The following is an 11342-nucleotide window of genomic DNA, read 5'->3' on the forward strand; positions in this document are numbered from 1 at the left end:
CTATGTCTTTCTTGCTATAGTGTTTGTCTTATTTATATGGTAATGCATATTTATTGGTGTGGATTGACTCAGCAGTGTGTTTGTGCGTCTGTGGGTAAACACGACTCTCCTTCAGCTCGTTTTATGAAAATATAATTAGCCTCTCCAAACTGCAGTGGGGTTCGAACATACAGGTCTCTGAGATTTGCTAATGATGTCTTTAATAACTCCCTTGTTGTTAAGCATGAAGTGTCTGCACGTGCTACTGTTTGGAAAAGCCCATTTTTGGGAATTACATCTTATAACACGCCCACCGTCATGCTCCCCTGGAACCACGGGTATATATTAACCCGTTGGACTGCTGCCAGACACTCAGCCTGATCAGGGTGGCATTAAATACACATGTCACGGTTTATATGTGGATCCTGGGAGGACTTTTTATATGTGCCTGGCTTTGAAGAGTAACTGAATTAGATGTCCCTTATGCCTAATTACTACAAAGACACTGTAATGCAGCACAGAGATTGATGTTTAGAAAAGGCCGATTAGAACTGCATTGTAACATAGATCTTTAGGTATTTATTAGAAAGATAACTTGGTTGTATGTAGAAAGCATTTATCCAAAAGAATCCTGGCTGATGATTCTTTTTTATAAAAGCTATTTATGCATAAAGCGACAAATGTTGGAATTTTTTCCGTTCCTACAAAGATTTTTTTAAATGACTTTACACATGTCAATTTGTGACTAACCCTTTATGACTTATTTTATGAAATACCAGATCTGAATTATTACTTCAGATGTTTTCCAACATTTATCCATTCTTTTTCTATATCTGCTCCATCTAGCCAGGGTTGTGAGGTGGTTAATGCCTATTGACAGAAAACACTGGGCGAGAGCTAAAGTACACTCAGGAAAGATTGTTAATCATTTCCCAGCATATGCTTTATATAAATCTTTCACAGGTAACCTTGGATTTTACTGCACATTATTGGCAGTTGCCAGGTGTTTTAATAGGACCTTTCTGCCTTTATTTAACAAGTCTGTAATTTTCCATTAACATCATCCTCTGAGAAAAAAATAATCTAAAATTAATTTCAACACTTGATTCCAAATTCATATATCAATCATCCACAACTACCATTGTATGTTCAAAATGATGTGCATAATGACCTCCAAAGAAAAACATAATATAACTCTTGCTTTTAGTACAGAAAAAGGAAGAGGGACATTAACTTGTGGGTCAAAAATAGCTATTTTTTTTTTTTTTCCCCAGCATACCTAGATCAAAACAAAGATGAATGGGTGAATAGCCGTGTCTTTAAACAAGACACAGAGTTAATCTGTAATTAATGTCATGACTTCTGCTCAATTTTTAGGTTGTAGTTCGCTAATCTATGAAGCAGTCTGATAATGGTACCAAGTTGATCTCCCATACAACATAATAGTTTTAATCTTCCACAGGCTGTTACATACACAAGCACAATGTGTTGGTTCTAATTGATATAATTGATTTTCTCAGAAATGAATAACCTTGGCTTTCTACAGCTGCTTTTGTAGTGCAGCCTAATGCAAAACCCTGAAATGAATAAAGGTGTAGAGATTCAGTAATTCAAATTTCTTCCTAATAATTCTGCTCTCTGCTGTGCAATTATAATTATTGTATGTGTACAGAAACACTGAGTAGCTCCACTCTATATAGTTGTTCACTGAGTGTCCACATTTGTAAAATCTACTGAATTCACATGTTCGTACTATACTTGGCACTTGGTTCTTAGTAACTAGTCCCATTATCTCAAAGCTTCACATTGGCATTGACCACACTGTACAAGGGGGCATAGTTTTGATGAAGCTAAGCAAAAAATGACTCATTTTTCATGACATTATATTTCTCTCAGAAATCTACAAAACTATATGTCAAGAATATGTAAAACCAAAGGGAGAAAATGTTCAGAAATGGAAATTTGAAAGTGTTCTTAGTCGTGGATTCACTTATTTGCAGATTTTTCTGTAGAATGCAACTCCAAACTGTTCCCGGATTACTGGCCTATTTTCAGATATTATTTCATAGAGCATAATCTTAAATATTTGATAGAATATGCACCTTGGGAAGCTGAAATATATGAAGGCACTACTTGATGGACTGCACCACTAACAGCGGTGACAAGGAAGAGCTTGTGTTTGAGTTAGAGCTACGATGCGTTCCATTGTGGTTATTAATGTTATCTTAAGTTATATTTGGTATCTGAACTATTAAAATAGGCACTTCTAAAATTTTTCAGAGGAGGTCTGAAATACCTGCTGATTTCAGGTATTCATGTGATCCCTAACTCCTTCCAGCCTCTTTTTGTATCGCACCTCATCCACGTACTTGAACCCTAGACCCTGTCTATTGTCGACATGCTGAATGTTCATTTTATGTTACATCATATGAGTGTTATCCATTAAAGTTATTGCAATGGAGTTGAATCATGGTGCACAAATGTGATTTTGTTTATATATTTTGCAAATGTTGCAAAATATGTAAATAAGTCTTGAAAAATGTACCTACCCAGGAGAAAGTTTTCTGTGGTTTGACCAAAATACTGATTGATTCAATAAACTTGTTCACAAATTAAGGTTTCAGGTTTATATAATGAGACTTAGTGTTTTAACAACTTTGAAAACTGTAAAGTCCAAAGTATTGGATTATACATAGCTGTCCTCTGTTTGCTAAGGGGTTAATACACTCAAAATTGACATTTATTACCCTTTTTACAGGTAGGAAACATTCCACTTCATTTGACAGAGGTCAGTCCAACATTATGGAGAATTAATTTATGTTTCATTTAAAGCTGACCTTAGCAGAAGCAGCCTCAAGGAGTTTAAGGTGAATTCATTTGAGCTTTACATTTTGCTGACAGGTGAATAAATCTTTCTCTGGCAGGTGTATAAAACATATCAAAGAAAAATGTAAAACAGTTTGACTCCAAAAAGGCACATTTGAATGCAGAGAGACCTGACCATAAGTGTTTATAAAGCTGCCCGTTGTCGTGGTTCCTGATTCAGTCACCAAAAGAGCAGCAATGCAACACTTTATTGTCTCTTAAGGAAGATGCAAATGTCCAAAGTTTGACATGGCATTTTGAAAATAAAAACATCTCATTTGTTTGTAGAAAAAAGGCAGCTCTGACAGAAAGATTTGTACAGCCATGGTAGAGAGAGCATCCATTTGTGAGTACAGAGACAGCCTGACAACACACACAAGCGCTGAAGCTGGGAGCAGACGCAGAACGCCTGGCAGACAGAAGGACAGAATCGAACGGAGAGAACCCACTGAGCTTTCGGAAAAGGAATAAGTGGGTTGGCAGCTATTGGTAAGCAGTGCAGTAGAACACGGAGGATAAAGAGAGAATTTTAAACTCATCTTGTGTCACTCCTGATCCTCTACCCTGTCCTCTTTAGCTGCTAAATTTCTGGACTGCCTTCTTTCATGCCTGTTGACGTGTCATGCGTAATTTGAGCACAGCCTTAGGCAGAGATTGTTCTTTCTCCCTATTAGCTTCTTTAGAAATTTGAGCAAGCGGGCTGGTAGTGCAGTGAAAGGCGAGTCTCATCCTCTGAGATTTGCCAGCCGAAGGACAAGCTGTTTAAGTGCTCCCAAATCCACTTAACCTCCAACATCTACCTGTCTGTACCAACAGATCCTGGTTCGTCTTATAGCAGTGGTGTTCAGGGAAAAAAGTAAGATTCTCAACATTGATATAAAACATAATTAACAAAAATTTAGAGGTGGAACAATACAGGAAATTCCTTGGACACCAATAAGTCAGAAGATAACAGTTTAAGATTACTACCAAAATTATCTATACTGGTACAAGAAGTCCTGAGTGTTCTTCTTTAAAGTCTTTTTTTCCATCTCTAGTGGCCTTTATTTGACCACGGTCAGAAAGGAATGCGGGTGGTGAGAGAGGGGGAAGACATGCGGCAAAGGTCAACGGGCCGGGACTCAAACCTGTGACAGTAGGACTAGGGCCTTTACCCCTATGCCATTGCGCCCATGACAAAGGTCTTCCATCTGTGCTAAACCTTTCAATGATTTATAAACAAACAAAAGTATTTTAAAGTCTATTATCTGAGCTACAGGAAGCCATTGTAAGGACTTTAGAACTAGGCTGATGTGCTATTTTTTCTTAGCTTTAGTGAGAATGCGTGGAGCACCGTTCAGGATCAGCTGAACGGTGGTCTGACTTTTGGAGGCAGAACTGAGAAGGTACTGGCGCAGTAATTACTTCAAGTCCTAAAAATAAATCCTGGAAATGTTCTTCAGGTGACAAAAAGCAGACTTTGCGCCAATAAAGAGAGGTGAGGAAAATGAGTGGCAAACAAAAAGCCTGTTAGGAGGGATGAGAAGAATGAGAGGGATTGTCAGAATATACTTGTGCTGGAAAAGAGTACAATGGTGTATAAACTAGCCAAAGTGATTGATGTCTTTACTTCTTTGCAGAAGTGAGGGTAAGAGCAACTAAACAAGACTGAACTCCATGTAGAGGACAGGGAATTGTCTCTGCACATTAAAACGATTTCAGACAGAAGTCACTTCAATGGAGACTAATGAGCGTAACAAACTGCTTTTATCAGCAAATCTCTTTAAACTAGTGCACTGGTGACCAGGGAGGTAGTGAGAAGAGCAGCTGAAATAGACACTTAAATACCATGAATGTTTTTTGACAAATCCTTCAAGGGGAGTTTTGTTGCATGCAGACTCTCAAACTACCTGCAGTCTGCATGATCTTGCTGGTCATGTTTATTGTTCTTGATGGATTTTCATGCTGCTGTGTACGTCGTACAAGTAACTCTGCAGGCAATTTTACCTCCTCAGCATTTTCCACAGACTCGGCACACACAAAAGCGCCCTCATATCCATGACAGATGGTGCTCTTTGTGGTAAATTACAAGCAATTTTCTATCATTTAATGTTAGGTTTTTATCAAGACCCACAAGAATGACTTTTGGTGTGTTTTCTGCAGAACTTTAAATTCATTGATTCATAGCTGTCAGGACAAGATACCCCTACCTTTATTTACCTTTATTTATTTTTTGTTGACTTTTGCATGCTAGAGTATGTTGGTTGAATGTTGGTTGTGATCTTTTTTGTTTCTTGAACCATTCATACAGCTTGATTGAGTTATTGACAGAGACTGATTATGCTGGCATCTTTGTAACACTCATTTTTACCATTTTGTTTTGTTCTTAAACTGTAAGAGTTTTTATTTTTTATTGTTATGTTGTGTTTTAATGTACAGCACTTTGTATCAGCTGTGGTTGTTTTAAAGTGCTTTATAAATAAAGTTGGTATGGTATGGTATGGTATGGTATGGTATGGTATTTTAGCTTTTAGGGTGGACAGAGGCACACGCTCAAACACCCACAATTTCCCTCATTGTGTCCCATACATAATTAAACATCCGGCTTCATACAGCTCATCCTTTCTAAATTGTAAGTTGATTGCTGGACATTACATATTTAACACCATTTGTGGTGAGAGATTATTGTGTGTTCTGACAAAATTTCTGTGAATTGTGTCTTGTTGTGTGGCCTCGTGTTCACCAAGCCTGTTGTCAGATTTACTCACTTGTGCGACTTTTTGCCCTCCATACCCCCAGGGCCTGAACCGCAGTCATGAGCTTGGATGATGAAGGTGTACTCCTTTTGCAACTCGCAGTCCACCAGGCCGCGTGCCCTCAGCTGACCCTCGCCAGACGTTCCGTTCAGCACCACTGCCTCAAACGGAGCCTCCAGCCCATGAATGTTGAACGCACAGATCTCCCCTAGAGAGCAGAGAGAGACAGAGAAGACAGAGACAGAGAGAGAGAGAGAGAGAGAGAGAGAGAGAGAGAGCAGATAAACGGATGAGTTGAGAGTTTATCACAGTCTGTCAGCTTGAGAGGGGTTGGGGAAGTTTAAGAAACTCATGCAGCCACTTCTTAGTTCAAACCCAAGCTTTTAAAGCCACGAGTTATTGAATCTGTGGTGATGAAGATTCTGGACAACTAATTACTGACTGACCTACTGTTCAGATTAATTTATTGATATGACGGTTAGTTGCTGTCCAGAGTGATGAACAACATTCTAGACACTTGGTGCCACTTTCTCCGTTTCTTTTCTGAACCCATTTATTCTTGCAGGGTTGTTTATTGATCACAAGGCAACACAGAGATTCAAAACAAAAAACAATCATACACACACACGCACTCACACGCACACCTCCCCCGCCACACACACACACACGCGCACACACACGTACACACCCGCCCCCAGACACACACACACACACACGCACACATACCTAAAAACCAACCTGTTATGCATCTGATAACCAATCTGTTAGGTTGTTTTTTTGAGAAAATAAATAAATAAATAAATAAATAAATAAATAAATAAATAAATAAATAAATAAATAAATAAATAAACAAAAACAAACAAACCCAAACAGTTGGGTTTTTTAGATGTGGGAGGAGGTTGGAGTACCTGGAGACAACCCACTCATGTGCTGGGAGAACATACAAACTCCTGTGTTCGAATCGGGACTTTAACACAGGAACGTCTTGCAGGAATTCAAGAGTGCTACCAAATGCGGTGGAGCTGTTGTACAGAGAAAAATCAAACTTACACTCATACACTCCTGATGAGAGTATCTATCCATGTACCTATCTATGTATCTATATCTCTAAAGTTGAGCTCATCATTGGTTTAACAAAGTTACTAACCTGTAATTTGTGATATTCTGCTGCTGTTGGAAAGCTGATAAGCAATGAGCACAATAGAGTGGACTCAAAGGAGATTCAAATTTGCCCTTGAGAAGATTTAAAGGACCGACATCTCTTTAAATTCAATTTGAGGAAGAAGAGAAAAACAAAGGGGAGAAACAAAAGTGCATCTGACATTTATTAGCAGAGACATAATATAAAGAAGTGGCATATTTTGCGAGGCTCAGGCGAGAGTTTAATTTTTTTTTTTTGTTTTGTTTGCTAAGAAAATTGACATTGCCCTTGTGATTCTGCTCACAGCATTTCAGGAAATCACTTAACACGCCAAGCTCACACTCTGACCTGTGACAGCTAATTGCACTGATTTTACTTGAACTAACAGCGAGGACTAAATTGGATTCCCAAGAAGCTTTGTGCGTGCCTTGCTCCTGGCAAGTTCCGATAAGAGGAACTTTATTTCCAATCCTTTCATCCTGTTCCTGTCATAATCCCCACCACCTCAACCCCAACCTCCCTGTTACTCTCCCCTGCTGTCAGGACAAGGCCCCTGAAACGATAATTTGCCTGCAGAGGAGCTCTAAGTAGGGGGTAGTAAAACTGGAACAGAAAGGTAGAGAACTGGCACATCCTACCCCCGCCCTTACGCACTTCTATCCTGGCTATACTACTTGAACAATGTTGTATCAGAACTAAATGGGCCCCGGCGCTATGGAAAAACATGGCTCAGCGCTGTGAGCATATTCATAAAATGGCAATGAGCAAACAGTGTGCGTTGGCGAGTGACAGAAGATGCAGCGGTCTCTCTGTGCTGCTTCTTTTAATAGCACGCCGCCGCACAAAACAGGCGAACACAAAATCCATCACCACTGGAGCGAGAAATAAATCCAATATACCCAGGCCTGTGCAGAAGCTTCCCATCAGGATGAATATGCCTAGGATATGCTGATGACGCACACCTACTGTTGAGGCTCGGTGGCCCAACGTGTTCCTCGTGATTTAATTGTACCTGATGGGGGAACTGATGAGGACTTGGGGTGGGAGGGGCGTCAAGGTGACCGAACGGAGAGGGTCTCTTCTTTTTTTCCAGACTCAAATGGCTCTGGGTTCCAGCATACCTGACACAATTTTTCCTCCTTTATGTCTGTCTTTCACTTTCCTCCAGACGTGACAAGTGATCCGCCACCTGCGTCGAGGAAGAGAGGGCTGGTGGCTGCGGGAGAGACGAGGGTGGACGTGCTAGCCCCAGTGGAAGTGAGGGAACAGATGTTAGGCGACTGGTACTTGGCAGAGAAGCCATAAACATGGTGGCTAAATATGTTTCTGTGCCACATCAGACTGTTAAAGAGGTAGACCTTTGGCCAAAAGCAACTCATGATCAAAAACTAATAAGGAGGCTGCTTCTTTATAAGTTACAATCTGGTAGTATAGGTCTTACATGCGATAAAGAGGTTGGCTAAAAAGAAGCATGTCTCTTACAGTTCTTATTTTAGCTAAAAGGACATCATAAATTGGTTGTAAAAATATTTACATATATTATATAGCATATGACAGTCTGTGCACTTATAATTTATGAAATAATAAACCCAAACTAAAAGTTGTTTGAAGACCCAACTAAGTACAGTACACTCCACAATTAAATGGCCAAAATAAGATCCTTTAGCAGCAATACCTTACCTGTGTGATCATAAACTTTATCTATCAAACAGATGGTTTCACGCTTGGCCCTTCAATGCTTTGATATGCAGAAGGTTTCCACAGCTTCTCTTAAGGCTGATAGAAACATAGGCTAAAATGCTGCATTTAAGCATTGATTAATTTCACTGAAGATGAGTATATATTAGGCATAAATGTTTAAGTAGGCTTAAAGATGGGGAGGAATGAGTGTTTTAGAGGAATGAGGCGTTTTTTAAACAAGCCATACTTGTTCAGTCCTTTTTTTTATTGCCTTGTAATGAACTTGAATCTTTAATATCTGAGATATAATATTTGAGAAGTAATGGCCAGTAATACAGTAAACATTGCATGGTCTTTCTGTTTTGGTCTTATGGTAACACACATAGATATGCTCCAGAAAAACAACCTCTTTGCAAAATCCTTTATTTTATAGCAATGGTGACAGTATCAACTCATTCAAACAGTTAAACAAATGTATTTATTAGCAGTAACTTTGTTCAATTCCTTTATTCACTACAAGGAAACAACAAGTTCTTCCCAAAAGGCCTTTCCGTTTTTGTCCTGGTTTTGTTTATCAACTACATAAGTATGTACACTTGTACACATTCTTGAATTTAGGTCTGAGCAATTTTACATCCTGGCAGACAACAGATTAATTTTACTGTCTTACTATGTAAAATTGTCAGACCTAAACATGACATGTATGCCTTGTTGGCATGACTCTATAGTAAAGATTTGAATCTAACTTACTTGAATGAAACAAGTGAAACTTTTTGCAAAAGTTTTATTCGTCTCTTTCCTCTCTCCACATTCTGTTGCTGTGGTAGAAAAGTCTCACCCTGGATGAGTGTCTTATTCATTTAATCAGGTCCAAATGAATGGCTGTCCATAAGGCGGAGGGAAGGTTGATAGTACCTGAGCTGCTGTCCTGTTTGGAAATAGAAGTCATGCAGTACTAAAAACCTCTAGGGAATCTGGCACTTGTCCACAGAAGACTATCTTTGAGGACACAGAACTCATTATCAGTGAATTCAGTGAAGGCAGAGGTGTTTTGCTGGCAGTGGTGGCCGGTGTTTGCTAAGCTGGAGGAGTGTGACAGAATATTGTGGGCCATTCACGTTGCCTTGGGCTCCACGTTATTATCAAAGCTGACACAACCGTGTTGATGAGCTTCCTGTGTCTGAATGGGTATGCACATGCACATATGCGTGGTGGGAAAAAAAACAAAAACATGGTTTTCACACATAAGCGTGGAGATATTTTCAGCAGATGTTAAATGAGCAAGAGGCAGAGTAGAGATATCAGTCGAGCAAGAGTGATAGAGCCGAAAAGAGGAGGAAGATATAGAGACAGATGAAAAGAAGATCCAAGAAAGACGGGAAGCGGGCCACTGCCTAGGGCCAGCTCCAATCTCAGCACTGGAGAGTGACCAAAGCACAGGCGTGAACACACACTCAGATTAACTGAAATGTAGCCAGTTTGGAAGCTCTAATCAGAGCCAATGTGCCTTTCATCCTCCTACTGTTGGAGCCCACATGGCAGACAGACAAAAAGTAAATCAGATTACTGGATATCATACTGTCAGTGAGCAGATTCTACCCCAAACACCCATCTGTAGGAACTGAAATGTGTTCACACACATGTTCTCTCAGTATTGTAAAGTAAATCAACCCTGTTTCCACAAGAGTAATGCTCGACTATGAGGCTCACGCAGTTGTCGTGATTTCTGCCGCTTTTCCAATTCGGGTTTGGCATCAAATTATCTCTTGTGTTAGTCACCCCCATAACCTGCTAATTCTCCCTCTCATTTTGCTCCTGAAAACACAATTACCCATCCACAAGCACTCCAGGATACATGGATTCCCTCCCCCATAAACCCCCGCATAACCCTCTCAGCTGCGGCTCAGAGATAGAAAGTCTGCCTCATAACTCTGCGGAGGGCTGAAATTGAAAATGCTGTAATTATGTTCTTCATGAAATTAGCCAGGCGAGGAAAAAACACAATTGAGAAGCTGTCCATTTTGAAGATAAGGATTAATACTAATCAAGCTTGTGTGTTTGGAGTCGAGCAAATGAATCCTCGAGTAGGTTTTGTGTAAAGTCCGGGTGTGTGACCATGTAGAGTTATGGGATTTAATTAAAGACACACTTTTTGGAGAGGGATTTAGAAGCGGGGGAGTCATAAGGGTAGAGGTGTGTTTATGACTGTTGCAAAGGAATCCTGCAGATGATTTACTCGACCTCTCGGTTGCCTCTTCTCTGTTAATTACATTAACGTCTCCTCTCACCGAGTTAATGATATCCCACTGTCCTTTAACAAAGTGACCGCCCCGCCCCTGCCCTGTGTGTGTACTGCCCCGACTGTGTGACAAACTGGTGTCAGAAAGAAGGATTTAACCACCATCAAGGCAGCTGTAGGTTGGTGAAAGCATAAACCCTGAAAAAAGCTCCTGCTGTTGTTACGCGTCTATGAGTTGAGTATTTCAAACTGGTGGAAGGGAGGAAAGAAAAAAATAGAATCTAAAGAAACTAGCTTTGTATAAATGTTCATGTGCCTGTAATCACCCAATCCGGACTAAAGAGAATTTTGTGAACATTTTACACAAAATTACTGAGAGTGTGATTAAAAAATGGTTTTGGAGATGACAAGATCTTTTCAAAGAAAAGTTTCATGTTTTTTTATTTTATTTTTTTTCCCCTTGTCTCATCAAGATGGAGACTGGAGACCGGACTGCTATTCTTCTACTCTTTTACATAAAGAAATTCTTAGCATAACTTCAAAGGGGGAAAAGTTGGCACAGTATTAAAAACATAAGTGGGCAGAAAAAAAAGCTTTGATATTCGCATTTACTTTGACTTGTAATAATAGGCCTGCAGCATGAATCCATGTTAAGCCATGTATTATTAGGTGGACAAATTATTCCATAACATTCCTGTCACAC

The 11342-nt window shown here is 39.7% G+C and overlaps 1 protein-coding gene across 1 annotated transcript in view; it reads right to left on the reverse strand.

Annotated features, from left to right (window-relative positions):
- The window catches only part of LOC103474938 (calsyntenin-2), a 280107-nt gene that overhangs the window by 105172 nt on the left and 163593 nt on the right, over window positions 1-11342 (reverse strand). Inside the window, exon 3 of the mRNA XM_008426222.2 lies at window positions 5592-5787. Coding sequence (XP_008424444.1) covers window positions 5592-5787 — 196 coding nt within the window. The remainder of the gene's footprint in view (window positions 1-5591; window positions 5788-11342) is intronic.

The sequence above is a fragment of the Poecilia reticulata genome, linkage group LG13, assembly GCF_000633615.1.
Source record: "Poecilia reticulata strain Guanapo linkage group LG13, Guppy_female_1.0+MT, whole genome shotgun sequence".
NCBI lineage: Eukaryota > Metazoa > Chordata > Actinopteri > Cyprinodontiformes > Poeciliidae > Poecilia > Poecilia reticulata.